Genomic DNA, 22,592 nt, shown 5'->3' on the forward strand with positions numbered 1-22,592 from the left:
TACACTAACACGGTATACCCTATACCAATACACTAACACGGTATACCCTATACCAGTACACTAACACGGTATACCCTATACCAGTACACTAACACGGTATACCCTATACCAATACACTAACACGGTATACCCTATACCAGTACACTAACACGGTATACCCTATACCCTATACCAGTACACTAACACGGTATACACTATACCAGTACACTAACACGGTATACCCTATACCAGTACACTAACACGGTATACCCTATACCAGTACACTAACACGGTATACCCTATACCAGTACACTAACACGGTATACCCTATACCAGTACACTAACACGGTATACCCTATACCCTATACCAATACACTAACACGGTGTACCCTATACCCTATACCAATACACTAACACGGTGTACCCTATACCCTATACCAATACACTAACGCGGTATACCCTATACCAGTACACTAACACGGTATACCCTATACCCTATACCAATACACTAACACGGTATACCCTATACCCTATACCAGTACACTAACACGGTATACCCTATACCAGTACACTAACACAGTATACCCTATACCAATACACTAACACGGTATACCCTATACCCTATACCAGTACACTAACACGGTATACCCTATACCAGTACACTAACACGGTATACCCTATACCAGTACACTAACACGGTATACCCTATACCAGTACACTAACATGGTGTACCCTATACCAATACACTAACACGGTATACCCTATACCCTATACCAGTACACTAACACGGTGTACCCTATACCAGTACACTAACACGGTATACCCTATACCAATACACTAACACGGTATACCCTATACCAGTACACTAACACGGTATACCCTATACCAGTAAACTAACACGGTATACCCTATACCAATACACTAACACGGTATACCCTATACCAGTACACTAACACGGTATACCCTATACCAGTACACTAACACGGTATACCCTATACCAGTACACTAACACGGTATACCCTATACCCTATACCAATACACTAACACGGTATACCCTATACCCTATACCAATACACTAACACGGTATACCCTATACCAGTACACTAACACGGTATACCCTATACCAGTACACTAACACGGTATACCTATACCCTATACCCTATACCAGTACACTAACACAGTATACCCTATACCAGTACACTAACACGGTATACCCTATACCAATACACTAACACGGTATACCCTATACCAGTACACTAACACGGTATACCCTATACCAGTACACTAACACGGTATACCCTATACCAGTACACTAACACGGTATACCCTATACCAGTACACTAACACGGTATACCCTATACCAGTACACTAACACGGTATACCCTATACCCTATACCAATACACGACCACGGTATACCCTATACCAATACACTAACACGGTATACCCTATACCAGTACACTAACACGGTATACCCTATACCAATACACTAACACGGTATACCCTATACCAGTACACTAACACGGTATACCCTATACCCTATACCAATACACTAACACGGTATACCCTATACCAGTACACTAACACGGTATACCCTATACCCTATACCAGTACACTAACACGGTATACCCTATACCAGTACACTAACACGGTATACCCTATACCCTATACCAATACACTAACACGGTATACCCTATACCCTATACCAATACACTAACACGGTATACCCTATACCAGTACACTAACACGGTATACCCTATACCAGTACACTAACACGGTATACCCTATACCAGTACACTAACACGGTATACCCTATACCAGTACACTAACACGGTATACCCTATACCCTATACCAGTACACTAACACGGTATACCCTATACCAGTACACTAACACGGTATACCCTATACCCTATACCAATACACTAACACGGTATACCCTATACCCTATACCAATACACTAACACGGTATACCCTATACCAGTACACTAACACGGTATACCCTATACCAGTACACTAACACGGTATACCCTATACCAGTACACTAACACGGTATACCCTATACCAGTACACTAACACGGTATACCCTATACCAATACACTAACACGGTATACCCTATACCAGTACACTAACACGGTATACCCTATACCAGTACACTAACACGGTATACCCTATACCAGTACACTAACACGGTATACCCTATACCAATACACTAACACGGTATACCCTATACCAGTACACTAACACGGTATACCCTATACCAATAAACTAACACGGTATACCCTATACCAATACACTAACATGGTATACCCTATACCCTATACCAATACACGGTATACCCTATACCCTATACCAGTACACTAACACGGTATACCCTATACCAGTACACTAACACGGTATACCCTATACCAGTACACTAACACGGTATACCCTATACCAATACACTAACACGGTATACCCTATACCAGTACACTAACACGGTATACCCTATACCAATACACTAACACGGTATACCCTATACCCTATACCAGTACACTAACACGGTATACCCTATACCAGTACACTAACACGGTATACCCTATACCCTATACCAATACACTAACACGGTGTACCCTATACCCTATACCAATACACTAACACGGTGTACCCTATACCCTATACCAGTACACTAACACGGTATACCATATACCAATACACTAACACGGTATACCCTATACCAATAAACTAACACGGTATACCCTATACCAATACACTAACACGGTATACCCTATACCCTATACCAGTACACTAACACGGTATACCCTATACCCTATACACTAACACGGTATACCCTATACCCTATACCAGTACACTAACACGGTATACCCTATACCCTATACCAGTACACTCCCACACTAATGTGTGGATGAGATGAGATGTACCGTCTCTGTTGGTGTCCATCTGTCTGAAGATCTTCTCTGTCCTCTTCTCTGGAGTAGACTCGTCCTCTGGCATCTTCATCACAGACGACACCATCTTATAGATTGCCTGGAGAATAAACACACAGACACCATCTTATAGATTGCCTGGAGAATAAACACAGACACCATCTTATAGATCACCTGGAGAATTAAACACACAGACACCATCTTATAGATATCCCGGAGAATTAAACACACAGACACCATCTTATAGATATCCTGGAGAATTAAACACACAGACACCATCTTATAGATATCCTGGAGAATTAAACACACAGACACCATCTTATAGATATCCTGGAGAATTAAACACACAGACACCATCTTATAGATATCCTGGAGAATTAAACACACAGACACCATCTTATAGATATCCTGGAGAATTAAACACACAGACACCATCTTATAGATATCCTGGAGAATTAAACACACAGACACCATCTTATAGATATCCCGGAGAATTAAACACACAGACACCATCTTATAGATCGCCTGGAGAATAAACACACAGACACCATCTTCTAGATTGCCTGGAGAATAAACACACAGACACCATCTTATAGATATCCTGGAGAATTAAACACACAGACACCATCTTATAGATATCCTGGAGAATTAAACACACAGACACCATCTTATAGATATCCTGGAGAATTAAACACACAGACACCATCTTATAGATCGCCTGGAGAATAAACACACAGACACCATCTTATAGATTGCCTGGAGAATAAACACACAGACACCATCTTATAGATATCCTGGAGAATTAAACACACAGACACCATCTTATAGATATCCTGGAGAATTAAACACACAGACACCATCTTATAGATATCCTGGAGAATTAAACACACAGACATCCTGGAGAATTAAACACACAGACACCATCTTATAGATCACCTGGAGAATTAAACACACAGACACCATCTTATAGATATCCTGGAGAATTAAACACACAGACACCATCTTATAGATATCCTGGAGAATTAAACACACAGACACCATCTTATAGATATCCTGGAGAATTAAACACACAGACACCATCTTATAGATATCCTGGAGAATTAAACACACAGACACCATCTTATAGATATCCTGGAGAATTAAACACACAGACACCATCTTATAGATATCCTGGAGAATTAAACACACAGACACCATCTTATAGATATCCTGGAGAATTAAACACACAGACATCCTGGAGAATTAAACACACAGACACCATCTTATAGATCACCTGGAGAATTAAACACACAGACACCATCTTATAGATCGCCTGGAGAATTAAACACACAGACACCATCTTATAGATATCCTGGAGAATTAAACACACAGACACCATCTTATAGATCGCCTGGAGAATTAAACACACAGACACCATCTTATAGATATCCTGGAGAATTAAACACACAGACACCATCTTATAGATCGCCTGGAGAATTAAACACACAGACACCATCTTATAGATATCCTGGAGAATTAAACACACAGACACCATCTTATAGATATCCTGGAGAATTAAACACACAGACATCCTGGAGAATTAAACACACAGACACCATCTTATAGATCACCTGGAGAATTAAACACACAGACACCATCTTATAGATCACCTGGAGAATTAAACACACAGACACCATCTTATAGATATCCTGGAGAATTAAACACACAGACACCATCTTATAGATATCCTGGAGAATTAAACACACAGACACCATCTTATAGATATCCTGGAGAATTAAACACACAGACACCATCTTATAGATCGCCTGGAGAATTAAACACACAGACACCATCTTATAGATCACCTGGAGAATTAAACACACAGACACCATCTTATAGATATCCTGGAGAATTAAACACACAGACACCATCTTATAGATATCCTGGAGAATTAAACACACAGACACCATCTTATAGATATCCTGGAGAATTAAACACACAGACACCATCTTATAGATCGCCTGGAGAATTAAACACACAGACACCATCTTATAGATCGCCTGGAGAATTAAACACACAGACACCATCTTATAGATCACCTGGAGAATTAAACACACAGACACCATCTTATAGATCGCCTGGAGAATTAAACACACAGACACCATCTTATAGATCGCCTGGAGAATTAAACACACAGACACCATCTTATAGATATCCTGGAGAATTAAACACACAGACATCCTGGAGAATTAAACACACAGACACCATCTTATAGATATCCTGGAGAATTAAACACACAGACACCATCTTATAGATCGCCTGGAGAATTAAACACACAGACACCATCTTATAGATCACCTGGAGAATTAAACACACAGACACCATCTTATAGATATCCTGGAGAATTAAACACACAGACACCATCTTATAGATATCCTGGAGAATTAAACACACAGACACCATCTTATAGATATCCTGGAGAATTAAACACACAGACACCATCTTATAGATCGCCTGGAGAATTAAACACACAGACACCATCTTATAGATCGCCTGGAGAATTAAACACACAGACACCATCTTATAGATCACCTGGAGAATTAAACACACAGACACCATCTTATAGATCGCCTGGAGAATTAAACACACAGACACCATCTTATAGATATCCTGGAGAATTAAACACACAGACACCATCTTATAGATATCCTGGAGAATTAAACACACAGACATCCTGGAGAATTAAACACACAGACATCCTGGAGAATTAAACACACAGACACCATCTTATACCCTGAACAAAAATATAAACACAACATGTAAAATGTTGGTCCCATGAGCTGAAATAAAAGATCCCAGAAATGTAAAACGAACAACGAACAGTCTGTAAAAAAATAAAATAAATATGGAGCGATAATATTTTTGTTCAATATAGATGTCTACAAATAACAATGAATCTCTAAATGTTCCATGATGATAAAATGAGATCTTCAACCTGCAACACGGTCTGGAAGGATCTATTGGAGGAATATGGTCCAGACTACGGCTCTGCAACACGGTCTGGAAGGATCTATTGGAGGAATATGGTCCAGACTACGGCTCTGCAACACGGTCTGGAAGGATCTATTGGAGGAATATGGTCCAGACTACGGCTCTGCAACACGGTCTGGAAGGATCTATTGGAGGAATATGGTCCAGACTACGGCTCTGCAACACGGTCTGGAAGGTTCTATTGGAGGAATATGGTCCAGACTACGGCTCTGCAACACGGTCTGGAAGGATCTATTGGAGGAATATGGTCCAGACTACGGCTCTGCAACACGGTCTGGAAGGATCTATTGGAGGAATATGGTCCAGACTACGGCTCTGCAACACGGTCTGGAAGGATCTATTGGAGGAATATGGTCTGGAAGGATCTATTGGAGGAATATGGTCCAGACTACGGCTCTGCAACACGGTCTGGAAGGTTCTATTGGAGGAATATGGTCCAGACTACGGCTCTGCAACACGGTCTGGAAGGTTCTATTGGAGGAATATGGTCCAGACTACGGCTCTGCAACACGGTCTGGAAGGATCTATTGGAGGAATATGGTCCAGACTACGGCTCTGCAACACGGTCTGGAAGGTTCTATTGGAGGAATAAGGTCTGGAAGGTTCTATTGGAGGAATAAGGTCCGGGCCACGGCTTTGACATTGTCATGAAATACTTGAATCCCTAGTCAATTATATTTCTCTAAGTCTTTCTCTGCTAGATACATGGCCATAGCAAAGTCTTTAGAGTGAACGACCTGTTGAAACAGTACATGTAGCAGAGGGACTGTCTACCAGCGGGCTGGGACTGGTCTGGGACTGGGAGCTGGGACTGGTCTTGGACTGGGAGCTGGGACTGGGAGCTGGGACTGGTCTGGGACTGGTCTGGGAGCTGGGACTGGGAGCTGGGACTGGGAGCTGGGACTGGGAGCTGGGACTGGTCTGGGACTGGGAGCTGGGACTGGTCTGGGACTGGGAGCTTGGACTGGGAGCTAGGACTGGTCTGGGACTGTCTGCCAGTGGGCTGGGAGCTCGGATTGGTCTGGGACTGTCTGCCAGCAGCTAGGACTGGTCTGGGACTGTCTGCCAGCAGCTAGGACTGGTCTGGGACTGTCTGCCAGCAGCTAGGACTGGTCTGGGACTGTCTGCCAGCAGCTAGGACTGGTCTGGGACTGTCTGCCAGTGGGCTGGGAGCTCGGATTGGTCTGGGACTGTCTGCCAGTGGGCTGGGAGCTCGGATTGGTCTGGGACTGTCTGCCAGCAGCTAGGACTGGTCTGGGACTGTCTGCCAGCAGCTAGGACTGGTCTGGGACTGTCTGCCAGCAGTTAGGACTGGTCTGGGACTGTCTGCCAGTGGGCTGGGAGCTCGGATTGGTCTGGGACTGTCTGCCAGCAGCTAGGACTGGTCTGGGACTGTCTGCCAGCAGCTAGGACTGGTCTGGGACTGTCTGCCAGCAGCTAGGACTGGTCTGGGACTGTCTGCCAGTGGGCTGGGAGCTCGGATTGGTCTGGGACTGTCTGCCAGCAGCTAGGACTGGTCTGTCTTATGGATAAAGACAGTGATGCTGCTGTTTAGACAAGTGTTTCATTACAGATCTGGCCAGTTTCTGCAACATTTTAACGAGGAGTTAACATGAGTATATATTTCAATAGACAGTGGTATGTGTAGCTAGTCTAAGCATTGTAGGTGAAGATCATACAGGAGTGAAAGCCAACAGTAAGATATGTTGCTGATCAACAAATAATCAGTCAACATGAACCACGCTACAGAGGACAACCAGTTGGTACAACCTACTGAAGGTCAAATCTCCCCTCTACCATCTCAGACCTCCTCATGTCTGTTCCTATCTCACCTCTACCATCTCAGACCTCCTCATGTCTGTTCCTGCCTCACCTCTACCATCTCAGACCTCCTCATGTGTCTGTTCCTATCTCACCTCTATCATCTCCACCATCTCAGACCTCCTCATGTGTCTGTTCCTGCCTCACCTCTATCATCTCAGACCTCCTCATGTGTCTGTTCCCGTCTCACCTCGATCATCTCAGATCTCCTCATGTGTCTGTTCCTGCCTCACCTCTATCATCTCAGACCTCCTCATGTGTCTGTTCCTGCCTCACCTCTACCATCTCAGACCTCCTCATGTGTCTGTTCCTGCCTCACCTCTACCATCTCAGACCTCCTCATGTCTGTTCCTGCCTCACCTCTACCATCTCCACCATCTCAGACCTCCTCATGTGTCTGTTCCTGCCTCACCTCTACCATCTCAGACCTCCTCATGTCTGTTCCTGCCTCACCTCTACCATCTCCACCATCTCAGACCTCCTCATGTGTCTGTTCCTGTCCAGGTCGTGAATACCGTGCCTACAAATAACTCACACCAGAACTACAAATCCCAGCTCTCTGTTCCTGCCTCACCTGTACGATCTCCAGCATCTCAGACTTGCTGATGTATCCGTTCCCGTCCAGGTCGTACATGCTGAAGGCCCACTTCAATTTCTGCTCCAGCTTGCCCCGCGACGTGACGCTCAGAGCGATGATGAACTCCCGGAAGTCTATGGTCCCGTCCCCGTTGGCGTCGAAGGTGCGGAAGACGTGCTCTGCGAACTTGGAGGCGTCTCCGTAAGGGAAGAAGTTACCGTAGATCTTCTTAAACTCCTCCATGGAGAGGTTCCCGCTGGGGCAGTCCCTCAGGAAGCCCTTATACCACTCCTGGATCTCATGCTCTGTGAAGTCCGTGCTCTCCAGCAGATCCTGCATCACCTCTGGGCGGAGTTTACTGTTCTGCTTCCCCATGACTGGTGGTTACTATAGTAACAGCTGGAAGAGAGAGAGAGGGGAGACAGAAGCTGAGAAAAGGAGAGGAAGATGTCCACTACAGTACTAGTACTGAGGTATGCTATGTTAACCATGATGATAACAGATGTCCACTAGAGTACTAGTACTCGTACTGAAGACGATGATGATAACAGCTGTCCACTAGAGTACTAGTACTGAGGTATGTTATGTTAACCATGATGATAACAGATATCCACTACAGTACTAGTACTGAGGTATGTCATGTTAACCATGATGATAACAGATGTCCACTAGAGTACTAGTACTGAGGTATGTCATGTTAACCATGATGATAACAGCTGTCCACTAGAGTACTAGTACTGAGGTATGTCATGTTAACCATGATGATAACAGCTGTCCACTAGAGTACTAGTACTGAGGTATGTTATGTTAACCATGATGATAACAGATGTCCACTACAGTACTAGTACTCGTACTGAAGACGATGATGATAACAGTTGTCCACTACAGTACTAGTACTGAGGTATGTTATGATAACCATGATGATAACAGCTGTCCACTAGAGTACTAGTACTGAGGTATGTTATGTTAACCATGATGATAACAGATGTCCACTACAGTACTAGTACTGAGGTATGTTATGATAACCATGATGATAACAGATGTCCACTAGAGTACTAGTACTGAGGTATGTTATGTTAACCATGATGATAACAGATGTCCACTAGAGTACTAGTACTGAGGTATGTTATGATAACCATGATGATAACAGATGTCCACTAGAGTACTAGTACTGAGGTATGTCATGTTAACCATGATGATAACAGCTGTCCACTAGAGTACTAGTACTGAGGTATGTTATGATAACCATGATGATAACAGATGTCCACTACAGTACTAGTACTGAGGTATGTTATGTTAACCATGATGATAACAGATGTCCACTAGAGTACTAGTACTGAGGTATGTTATGTTAACCATGATGATAACAGATGTCCACTACAGTACTAGTACTCGTACTGAAGACCATGATGATAACAGCTAACAGAAATAACTAAATGTTAGCTGTATGTTGACGGCTGTACAGAGAAATTAGAGATGCACATCCTACATGACACAGGAGAAGAAAAAGGACCCAAAACGTATGTTTGGTTGTTTGCACAGAAAGCTTCATTAGAAGACTACTTATCAGAGCAGCAAAGTAAGCAGACAGAACAGTATCTCTCTACTGCTATGCAACCAAACCGCCTGTATCCTTTTAAGGTACCCTCATTGTGGAACGAGGGAGAAGTGGACTTCACTGTGCCCAGGAGTCTTCACATGCTCAAATGTAACCAAACATATTGTTCTGTCTGAAGTGATGGAATATTCCATGCAGACAGACAGACAGACACAAATATGTCCATGTACTGAACGTATGGCTGTAGAAAACACCTGGAGACAGACACTACTGAACCTACGGCTGTAGAAAACACCTGGAGACAGACACTATTGAACATACGGCTGTAGAAAACACCTGGAGACAGACACTACTGAACGGGTACGGCTGTAGAAAACACCTGGAGACAGACACTACTGAACGTATGGCTGTAGAAAACACCTGGAGACAGACACTACTGAACCTACGGCTGTAGAAAACACCTGGAGACAGACACTATTGAACCTACGGCTGTAGAAAACACCTGGAGACAGACACTACTGAACCTACGGCTGTAGAAAACACCTGGAGACAGACACTACTGAACGGGTACGGCTGTAGAAAACACCTGGAGACAGACACTACTGAACGTATGGCTGTAGAAAACACCTGGAGACAGACACTACTGAACGTATGGCTGTAGAAAACACCTGGAGACAGACACTACTGAACCTACGGCTGTAGAAAACACCTGGAGACAGACACTACTGAACCTACGGCTGTAGAAAACACCTGGAGACAGACATTACTGAAGGTACGGCTGTAGAAAACACCTGGAGACAGACACTACTGAACCTACGGCTGTAGAAAACACCTGGAGACAGGCACTACTGAACCTACGGCTGTAGAAAACACCTGGAGACAGACACTACTGAACCTACGGCTGTAGAAAATACCTGGAGACAGACACTACTGAACGTACGGCTGTAGAAAACACCTGGAGACAGACACTACTGAACCTACGGCTGTAGAAAACACCTGGAGACAGACACTATTGAACCTACGGCTGTAGAAAACACCTGGAGACAGACACTACTGAACATACGGCTGTAGAAAACACCTGGAGACAGACACTACTGAACGTATGGCTGTAGAAAACACCTGGAGACAGACACTACTGAACGTATGGCTGTAGAAAACACCTGGAGACAGACACTACTGAACCTACGGCTGTAGAAAACACCTGGAGACAGACACTACTGAACCTACGGCTGTAGAAAACACCTGGAGACAGACATTACTGAAGGTACGGCTGTAGAAAACACCTGGAGACAGACACTACTGAACCTACGGCTGTAGAAAACACCTGGAGACAGGCACTACTGAACCTACGGCTGTAGAAAACACCTGGAGACAGACACTACTGAACGTACGGCTGTAGAAAACACCTGGAGACAGACACTACTGAACCTACGGCTGTAAAAAACACCTGGAGACAGACACTACTGAACCTACGGCTGTAGAAAACACCTGGAGACAGACACTACTGAACGGGTACGGCTGTAGAAAACACCTGGAGACAGACACTACTGAATGGGTACGGCTGTAGAAAACACCTGGAGACAGACACTACTGAATGGGTACGGCTGTAGAAAACACCTGGAGACAGACACTACTGAACGGGTACGGCTGTAGAAAACACCTGGAGACAGACACTACTGAACCTACGGCTGTAGGAAACACCTGGAGACAGACACTACTGAACCTACGCTGTAGGAAACACCTGGAGACAGACACTACTGAACGGGTATGGCTGTAGAAAACACCTGGAGACAGACACTACTGAACCTACGGCTGTAGAAAACACCTGGAGACAGGCACAGAAAGCTTCATTAGAAGACTACTTATCAGAGCAGCAAAGTAAGCAGACAGAACAGTATCTCTCTACTGCTATGCAACCAAACCGCCTGTATCCTTTTAAGGTACCCTCATTGTGGAACGAGGGAGAAGTGGACTTCACTGTGCCCAGGAGTCTTCACATGCTCAAATGTAACCAAACATATTGTTCTGTCTGAAGTGATGGAATATTCCATGCAGACAGACAGACAGACACAAATATGTCCATGTACTGAACGTATGGCTGTAGAAAACACCTGGAGACAGACACTACTGAACCTACGGCTGTAGAAAACACCTGGAGACAGACACTATTGAACATACGGCTGTAGAAAACACCTGGAGACAGACACTACTGAACGGGTACGGCTGTAGAAAACACCTGGAGACAGACACTACTGAACGTATGGCTGTAGAAAACACCTGGAGACAGACACTACTGAACCTACGGCTGTAGAAAACACCTGGAGACAGACACTATTGAACCTACGGCTGTAGAAAACACCTGGAGACAGACACTACTGAACATACGGCTGTAGAAAACACCTGGAGACAGACACTACTGAACGGGTACGGCTGTAGAAAACACCTGGAGACAGACACTACTGAACGTATGGCTGTAGAAAACACCTGGAGACAGACACTACTGAACCTACGGCTGTAGAAAACACCTGGAGACAGACACTATTGAACCTACGGCTGTAGAAAACACCTGGAGACAGACACTACTGAACATACGGCTGTAGAAAACACCTGGAGACAGACACTACTGAACGTATGGCTGTAGAAAACACCTGGAGACAGACACTACTGAACGTATGGCTGTAGAAAACACCTGGAGACAGACACTACTGAACCTACGGCTGTAGAAAACACCTGGAGACAGACACTACTGAACCTACGGCTGTAGAAAACACCTGGAGACAGACACTACTGAACCTACGGCTGTAGAAAACACCTGGAGACAGACACTACTGAACATACGGCTGTAGAAAACACCTGGAGACAGGCACTACTGAACGTATGGCTGTAGAAAACACCTGGAGACAGACACTACTGAACCTACGGCTGTAGAAAACACCTGGAGACAGACACTACTGAACCTACGGCTGTAGAAAACACCTGGAGACAGACACTACTGAACCTACGGCTGTAGAAAACACCTGGAGACAGACACTACTGAACCTACGGCTGTAGAAAACACCTGGAGACAGACACTACTGAACCTACGGCTGTAGAAAACACCTGGAGACAGACACTACTGAACTAATGGCTGTAGAAAACACCTGGAGACAGACACTACTGAACCTACGGCTGTAGAAAACACCTGGAGACAGACACTACTGAACCTACGGCTGTAGAAAACATCTGGAAACAGACACTACTGAACCTACGGCTGTAGAAAACACCTGGAGACAGACACTACTGAACCTACGGCTGTAGAAAACACCTGGAGACAGACACTACTGAACCTACGGCTGTAGAAAACACCTGGAGACAGACACTACTGAACCTACGGCTGTAGAAAACACCTGGAGACAGACACTACTGAACCTACGGCTGTAGAAAACACCTGGAGACAGACACTACTGAATGTAAGGCTGTCGAAAACACCTGGAGACAGACACTACTGAACCTACGGCTGTAGAAAACACCTGGAGACAGACACTACTGAACCTACGGCTGTAGAAAACACCTGGAGACAGACACTACTGAACGGGTACGGCTGTAGAAAACACCTGGAGACAGACACTACTGAACGGGTACGGCTGTAGAAAACACCTGGAGACAGACACTACTGAACCTACGGCTGTAGGAAAACCCTGGAGACAGACACTACTGAACCTACGGCTGTAGGAAACACCTGGAGACAGACACTACTGAACGGGTACGGCTGTAGAAAACACCTGGAGACAGACACTACTGAACCTACAGCTGTAGAAAACACCTGGAGACAGACACTACTGAACCTACGTCTGTAGAAAACACCTGGAGACAGACACTACTGAACTAATGGCTGTAGAAAACACCTGGAGACAGACACTACTGAACCTACGGCTGTAGAAAACATCTGGAGACAGACACTACTGAATGGGTACGGCTGTAGAAAACACCTGGAGACAGACACTACTGAACGGGTACGGCTGTAGAAAACACCTGGAGACAGACACTACTGAACCTACGGCTGTAGGAAACACCTGGAGACAGACACTACTGAACCTACGGCTGTAGAAAACACCTGGAGACAGACACTACTGAACGGGTACGGCTGTAGAAAACACCTGGAGACAGACACTACTGAATGGGTACGGCTGTAGAAAACACCTGGAGACAGACACTACTGAACGGGTACGGCTGTAGAAAACACCTGGAGACAGACACTACTGAACCTACGGCTGTAGGAAACACCTGGAGACAGACACTACTGAACCTACGGCTGTAGGAAACACCTGGAGACAGACACTACTGAACGGGTATGGCTGTAGAAAACACCTGGAGACAGACACTACTGAACCTACGGCTGTAGAAAACACCTGGAGACAGGCACAGAAAGCTTCATTAGAAGACTACTTATCAGAGCAGCAAAGTAAGCAGACAGAACAGTATCTCTCTACTGCTATGCAACCAAACCGCCTGTATCCTTTTAAGGTACCCTCATTGTGGAACGAGGGAGAAGTGGACTTCACTGTGCCCAGGAGTCTTCACATGCTCAAATGTAACCAAACATATTGTTCTGTCTGAAGTGATGGAATATTCCATGCAGACAGACAGACAGACACAAATATGTCCATGTACTGAACGTATGGCTGTAGAAAACACCTGGAGACAGACACTACTGAACCTACGGCTGTAGAAAACACCTGGAGACAGACACTATTGAACATACGGCTGTAGAAAACACCTGGAGACAGACACTACTGAACGGGTACGGCTGTAGAAAACACCTGGAGACAGACACTACTGAACGTATGGCTGTAGAAAACACCTGGAGACAGACACTACTGAACCTACGGCTGTAGAAAACACCTGGAGACAGACACTATTGAACCTACGGCTGTAGAAAACACCTGGAGACAGACACTACTGAACATACGGCTGTAGAAAACACCTGGAGACAGACACTACTGAACGGGTACGGCTGTAGAAAACACCTGGAGACAGACACTACTGAACGTATGGCTGTAGAAAACACCTGGAGACAGACACTACTGAACCTACGGCTGTAGAAAACACCTGGAGACAGACACTATTGAACCTACGGCTGTAGAAAAACACCTGGAGACAGACACTACTGAACATACGGCTGTAGAAAACACCTGGAGACAGACACTACTGAACGTATGGCTGTAGAAAACACCTGGAGACAGACACTACTGAACGTATGGCTGTAGAAAACACCTGGAGACAGACACTACTGAACGGGTACGGCTGTAGAAAACACCTGGAGACAGACACTACTGAACCTACGGCTGTAGGAAAACCCTGGAGACAGACACTACTGAACCTACGGCTGTAGAAAACACCTGGAGACAGACACTACTGAACCTACGGCTGTAGAAAACACCTGGAGACAGACACTACTGAACGGGTACGGCTGTAGAAAACACCTGGAGACAGACACTACTGAACGGGTACGGCTGTAGAAAACACCTGGAGACAGACACTACTGAACCTACGGCTGTAGGAAAACCCTGGAGACAGACACTACTGAACCTACGGCTGTAGGAAACACCTGGAGACAGACACTACTGAACGGGTACGGCTGTAGAAAACACCTGGAGACAGACACTACTGAACCTACAGCTGTAGAAAACACCTGGAGACAGACACTACTGAACCTACGTCTGTAGAAAACACCTGGAGACAGACACTACTGAACTAATGGCTGTAGAAAACACCTGGAGACAGACACTACTGAACCTACGGCTGTAGAAAACATCTGGAGACAGACACTACTGAACGTACGGCTGTAGAAAACACCTGGAGACAGACACTACTGAACCTACGGCTGTAGAAAACATCTGGAAACAGACACTACTGAACCTACGGCTGTAGAAAACACCTGGAGACAGACACTACTGAACCTACGGCTGTAGAAAACACCTGGAGACAGACACTACTGAACCTACGGCTGTAGAAAACACCTGGAGACAGACACTACTGAACCTACGGCTGTAGAAAACACCTGGAGACAGACACTACTGAATGTAAGGCTGTCGAAAACACCTGGAGACAGACACTACTGAACCTACGGCTGTAGAAAACACCTGGAGACAGACACTACTGAACCTACGGCTGTCGAAAACACCTGGAGACAGACACTACTGAACCTACGGCTGTAGAAAACACCTGGAGACAGACACTACTGAACCTACGGCTGTAGAAAACACCTGGAGACAGACTCTACTGAATGCTAGCTTGCCTAGAGAACACACTGAGTGGACTTGATAAAGGTGCTGTGATCATACTACTAACAGTTGACAGATCGATGAGTCATACTACAGAACTATAACAGTTGACAGAGCGATGAGTCATACTACAGAACTATAACAGTTGACAGATCGATGAGTCATACTACAGAACTATAACAGTTGACAGATCGATGAGATCATACTACAGAACTATAACAGTTGACAGATCGATGAGTCATACTAAAGAACTATAACAGTTGACAGAGCGATGAGTCATACTACAGAACTATAACAGTTGACAGATCGATGAGTCATACTACAGAACTATAACAGTTGACAGAGCGATGAGTCATAAGTCACCACTAAAAGCTACCTGGCTCCTTCCTCCTCATGATGAGACAAGAGAAGTAAATTCACAAAATCCACCACTTCAGAGCAAGACACCACTTCATAACAAACTCAACTTCACAAAGCTCATAAGTCATTTTACCGCTCAAGAGAAACAAGACACACTAAGTTCAGCACCAAACCCAACTTCATCAAGTTCCTAAGTGGTTTCCGGATGGAGACGAGCCTTACACAGTACAGCTCTAGAGAAGGGCTGGTAGAACGTCTACTATGTACCAGACAGAGCTGAGGCCTTACACAGTGCAGCTCTAGAGAAGGGCTGGTAGAACGTCTACTATGTACCAGACAGAGCTGAGGCCTTACACAGTGCAGCTCTAGAGAAGGGCTGGTAGAACGTCTACTATGTACCAGACAGAGCTGAGGCCTTACACAGTGCAGCTCTAGAGAAGGGCTGGTAGAACGTCTACTATGTACCAGACAGAGCTGAGGCCTTACACAGTGCAGCTCTAGAGAAGGGCTGGTAGAACGTCTACTATGTACCAGACAGAGCTGAGGCCTTACACAGTGCAGCTCTAGAGAAGGGCTGGTAGAACGTCTACTATGTACCAGACAGAGCTGAGGCCTTACACAGTGCAGCTCTAGAGAAGGGCTGGTAGAACGTCTACTATGTACCAGACAGAGCTGAGGCCTTACACAGTACAGCTCTAGAGAAGGGCTGGTAGAACGTCTACTATGTACCAGACAGAGCTGAGGCCTTACACAGTACAGCTCTAGAGAAGGGCTGGTAGAACGTCTACTATGTACCAGACAGAGCTGAGGCCTTACACAGTGCAGCTCTAGAGAAGGGCTGGTAGAACGTCTACTATGTACCAGACAGAGCTGAGGCCTTACACAGTGCAGCTCTAGAGAAGGGCTGGTAGAACGTCTACTATGTACCAGACAGAGCTGAGGCCTTACACAGTGCAGCTCTAGAGAAGGGCTGGTAGAACGTCTACTATGTACCAGACAGAGCTGAGGCCTTACACAGTGCAGCTCTAGAGAAGGGCTGGTAGAACGTCTACTATGTACCAGACAGAGCTGAGGCCTTACACAGTGCAGCTCTAGAGAAGGGCTGGTAGAACGTCTACTATGTACCAGACAGAGCTGAGGCCTTACACAGTGCAGCTCTAGAGAAGGGCTGGTAGAACGTCTACTATGTACCAGACAGAGCTGAGGCCTTACACAGTACAGCTCTAGAGAAGGGCTGGTAGAACGTCTACTATGTACCAGACAGAGCTGAGGCCTTACACAGTGCAGCTCTAGGGAAGGGCTGGTAGAACGTCTACTATGTACCAGACAGAGCTGAGGCCTTACACAGTGCAGCTCTAGAGAAGGGCTGGTAGAACGTCTACTATGTACCAGACAGAGCTGAGGCCTTACACAGTGCAGCTCTAGAGAAGGGCTGGTAGAACGTCTACTATGTACCAGACAGAGCTGAGGCCTTACACAGTACAGCTCTAGAGAAGGGCTGGTAGAACGTCTACTATGTACCAGACAGAGCTGAGGCCTTACACAGTGCAGCTCTAGAGAAGGGCTGGTAGAACGTCTACTATGTACCAGACAGAGCTGAGGCCTTACACAGTGCAGCTCTAGAGAAGGGCTGGTAGAACGTCTACTATGTACCAGACAGAGCTGAGGCCTTACACAGTGCAGCTCTAGAGAAGGGCTGGTAGAACGTCTACTATGTACCAGACAGAGCTGAGGCCTTACACAGTGCAGCTCTAGAGAAGGGCTGGTAGAACGTCTACTATGTACCAGACAGAGCTGAGGCCTTACACAGTGCAGCTCTAGAGAAGGGCTGGTAGAACGTCTACTATGTACCAGACAGAGCTGAGGCCTTACACAGTGCAGCTCTAGAGAAGGGCTGGTAGAACGTCTACTATGTACCAGACAGAGCTGAGGCCTTACACAGTACAGCTCTAGAGAAGGGCTGGTAGAACATCTACTATGTACCAGACAGAGCTGAGGCCTTACACAGTGCAGCTCTAGAGAAGGGCTGGTAGAACGTCTACTATGTACCAGACAGAGCTGAGGCCTTACACAGTGCAGCTCTAGAGAAGGGCTGGTAGAACGTCTACTATGTACCAGACAGAGCTGAGGCCTTACACAGTACAGCTCTAGAGAAGGGCTGGTAGAACGTCTACTATGTACCAGACAGAGCTGAGGCCTTACACAGTACAGCTCTAGAGAAGGGCTGGTAGAACGTCTACTATGTACCAGACAGAGCTGAGGCCTTACACAGTGCAGCTCTAGAGAAGGGCTGGTAGAACGTCTACTATGTACCAGACAGAGCTGAGGCCTTACACAGTGCAGCTCTAGAGAAGGGCTGGTAGAACGTCTACTATGTACCAGACAGAGCTGAGGCCTTACACAGTGCAGCTCTAGAGAAGGGCTGGTAGAACGTCTACTATGTACCAGACAGAGCTGAGGCCTTACACAGTGCAGCTCTAGAGAAGGGCTGGTAGAACGTCTACTATGTACCAGACAGAGCTGAGGCCTTACACAGTGCAGCTCTAGAGAAGGGCTGGTAGAACGTCTACTATGTACCAGACAGAGCTGAGGCCTTACACAGTGCAGCTCTAGAGAAGGGCTGGTAGAACGTCTACTATGTACCAGACAGAGCTGAGGCCTTACACAGTACAGCTCTAGGGAAGGGCTGGTAGAACGTCTACTATGTACCAGACAGAGCTGAGGCCTTACACAGTGCAGCTCTAGAGAAGGGCTGGTAGAACGTCTACTATGTACCAGACAGAGCTGAGGCCTTACACAGTGCAGCTCTAGAGAAGGGCTGGTAGAACGTCTACTATGTACCAGACAGAGCTGAGGCCTCACACAGTGCAGCTCTAGAGAAGGGCTGGTAGAACGTCTACTATGTACCAGACAGAGCTGAGGCCTCACACAGTGCAGCTCTAGAGAAGGGCTGGTAGAACGTCTACTATGTACCAGACAGAGCTGAGGCCTTACACAGTGCAGCTCTAGAGAAGGGCTGGTAGAACGTCTACTATGTACCAGACAGAGCTGAGGCCTTACACAGTGCAGCTCTAGAGAAGGGCTGGTAGAACGTCTACTATGTACCAGACAGAGCTGAGGCCTTACACAGTGCAGCTCTAGAGAAGGGCTGGTAGAACGTCTACTATGTACCAGACAGAGCTGAGGCCTTACACAGTGCAGCTCTAGAGAAGGGCTGGTAGAACGTCTACTATGTACCAGACAGAGCTGAGGCCTTACACAGTACAGCTCTAGAGAAGGGCTGGTAGAACGTATACTATGTACCAGACAGAGCTGAGGCCTTACACAGTGCAGCTCTAGAGAAGGGCTGGTAGAACGTCTACTATGTACCAGACAGAGCTGAGGCCTTACACAGTGCAGCTCTAGAGAAGGGCTGGTAGAACGTCTACTATGTACCAGACAGAGCTGAGGCCTTACACAGTACAGCTCTAGAGAAGGGCTGGTAGAACGTCTACTATGTACCAGACAGAGCTGAGGCCTTACACAGTACAGCTCTAGAGAAGGGCTGGTAGAACGTCTACTATGTACCAGACAGAGCTGAGGCCTTACACAGTGCAGCTCTAGAGAAGGGCTGGTAGAACGTCTACTATGTACCAGACAGAGCTGAGGCCTTACACAGTGCAGCTCTAGAGAAGGGCTGGTAGAACGTCTACTATGTACCAGACAGAGCTGAGGCCTTACACAGTGCAGCTCTAGAGAAGGGCTGGTAGAACGTCTACTATGTACCAGACAGAGCTGAGGCCTTACACAGTGCAGCTCTAGAGAAGGGCTGGTAGAACGTCTACTATGTACCAGACAGAGCTGAGGCCTTACACAGTGCAGCTCTAGAGAAGGGCTGGTAGAACGTCTACTATGTACCAGACAGAGCTGAGGCCTTACACAGTGCAGCTCTAGAGAAGGGCTGGTAGAACGTCTACTATGTACCAGACAGAGCTGAGGCCTTACACAGTACAGCTCTAGAGAAGGGCTGGTAGAACGTCTACTATGTACCAGACAGAGCTGAGGCCTTACACAGTGCAGCTCTAGGGAAGGGCTGGTAGAACGTCTACTATGTACCAGACAGAGCTGAGGCCTTACACAGTGCAGCTCTAGAGAAGGGCTGGTAGAACGTCTACTATGTACCAGACAGAGCTGAGGCCTTACACAGTGCAGCTCTAGAGAAGGGCTGGTAGAACGTCTACTATGTACCAGACAGAGCTGAGGCCTTACACAGTACAGCTCTAGAGAAGGGCTGGTAGAACGTCTACTATGTACCAGACAGAGCTGAGGCCTTACACAGTGCAGCTCTAGAGAAGGGCTGGTAGAACGTCTACTATGTACCAGACAGAGCTGAGGCCTTACACAGTGCAGCTCTAGAGAAGGGCTGGTAGAACGTCTACTATGTACCAGACAGAGCTGAGGCCTTACACAGTGCAGCTCTAGAGAAGGGCTTGTGTGTAGTTCACATACACTTAGGTTGGAGTCATTAAAACTCGTTTTTCAACCACTCTACAAATGTCTTGTTAACAAACTATAGTTTTGGCAAGTCGGTTAGGACATCTACTTTGTGCATAACACAAGAGTAATTTTTTAAACAATTGTTTACAGAAAGATTATTTCACTTATTCACTGTATCACAATTCCAGTGGGTCAGAAGTTTCTATACACTAAGTTAACTGTGCCTTTAATTCCAGAAAATTATGTCATGGCTTTAGAAGCTTCTGATTGGCTAATTGACATAATTTGAGTCAATTGGAGGTGCACCTGTGGATGTATTTCAAGGCCTACCTTCAAACTCAGTGCCTCATTGCTTGACAAATCAAAAGAAATCAGCCAAGACCTCAGAAAAAGAACTGTAGACCTCCACAAGTCTGGTTCATTTAATTTCCAAACGCCTGAAGGTACCATGTTCATCTGTACAAACAATAGTTACGCAAGTCTAAACACCATGGGACCACATTCCACATTCTTAAAATAAAGTGGTGAGCTTAACTGACCTAAGACACGGAATTTTTACTAGGATAATATGTCAGGAATTGTGAAAAACTGTCTGAAGGTGAATGTAAACTTCCGACTTCAACTGTATGTACCAGACAGCTGCGGAGTAGAGGAGTCTGTCCTTAGGAGAATGTGTTCATCCTCTCAGCGGCCGGAAAGTCTGTCTCATTTCACAACGTCTCTGACGTTTCCTACTTTAAAAAAATAGACCCTTTTTCGTTGGTATCCAATAGTTACAGTCTTGTCTCATCGCTGCAACTCCAGTACGGACTCGGGAGAGGCGACCCGTCGAGAGGCGACCCGTCGAGAGGCGACCCGTCGAGAGGCGACCCGTCCTCCGAATCACAACCGAACCAAGCCGCACTGCTTCTTGACACAATGCCCACTTAACCCGGAAGCCAGCCATACCAATGTCTCGGAGGAAATACCGTACACCTGGCGATCGTGTCAGTGTGCCCGGCCCGCCAACAGGAGTCGCTAGTTAGTGTGTGATGGGAAAAGGACATTCCTGCCAGCCAAACCCTCCCCTAACCCGGACAACACTGGGCCAAACCCTCCCCTAACCCGGACGACAATTGTGCGCCGCCCCCATGGGTTTCCTGGTCGCGGCCGGCTGGACTCAAACCCAGAATCTCTAGTGGCACAGCGATGTCTTAAGACCACTGAGCCACTCGGGAGGCCCTCTCTGACATTTACTGCAACAGGAAGTGAGTTCCCCCCCTCCCTCTCTCTCTGTGTGAGAGATCAGGTGTCTCTCTCTCTTTGTGAGGTCAGGTGTCTCTCTCTCTCTGTGAGGTCAGGTGTCTCTCTCTGAGGTCAGGTGTCTCTCTCTCTCTGAGGTCGGTGTCTCTCTCTCTGTGAGGTCAGGTGTCTCTCTCTGTGAGGTCAGGTGTCTCTCTCTCTCTGTGAGGTCAGGTGTCTCTCTCTCTCTGTGAGGTCAGGTGTCTCTCTCTCTCTGTGAGGTCAGCTCTCTCTCTCTCTGTGAGGTCAGCTCTCTCTCTCTCTGTGAGGTCAGCTCTCTCTCTCTCTGTGAGGTCAGCGCTCTCTCTCTGTGTGAGGTCAGCT

At 46.3% G+C, this 22,592-nt stretch overlaps 1 protein-coding gene across 5 annotated transcripts in view; it reads right to left on the reverse strand.

Moving 5' to 3' along the window:
- Nucleotides 1-22,592, reverse strand: part of ncalda (neurocalcin delta a) — a 99,635-nt gene that overhangs the window by 4,592 nt on the left and 72,451 nt on the right. For all 5 annotated transcript variants that reach the window (XM_031811788.1, XM_031811786.1, XM_031811787.1 and 2 more), the window contains 2 exons: nt 8,328-8,729; nt 2,897-3,002 (listed from right to left, as the gene is read on the reverse strand). In XM_031811788.1, the coding sequence (XP_031667648.1) occupies nt 2,897-3,002; nt 8,328-8,705 (484 nt within the window). In that variant the 5' untranslated portion in view covers nt 8,706-8,729. The remainder of the gene's footprint in view (nt 1-2,896; nt 3,003-8,327; nt 8,730-22,592) is intronic.

Source organism: Oncorhynchus kisutch, unplaced genomic scaffold, assembly GCF_002021735.2.
Source record: "Oncorhynchus kisutch isolate 150728-3 unplaced genomic scaffold, Okis_V2 Okis02a-Okis13b_hom, whole genome shotgun sequence".
NCBI classification, from domain to species: Eukaryota; Metazoa; Chordata; class Actinopteri; order Salmoniformes; family Salmonidae; genus Oncorhynchus; species Oncorhynchus kisutch.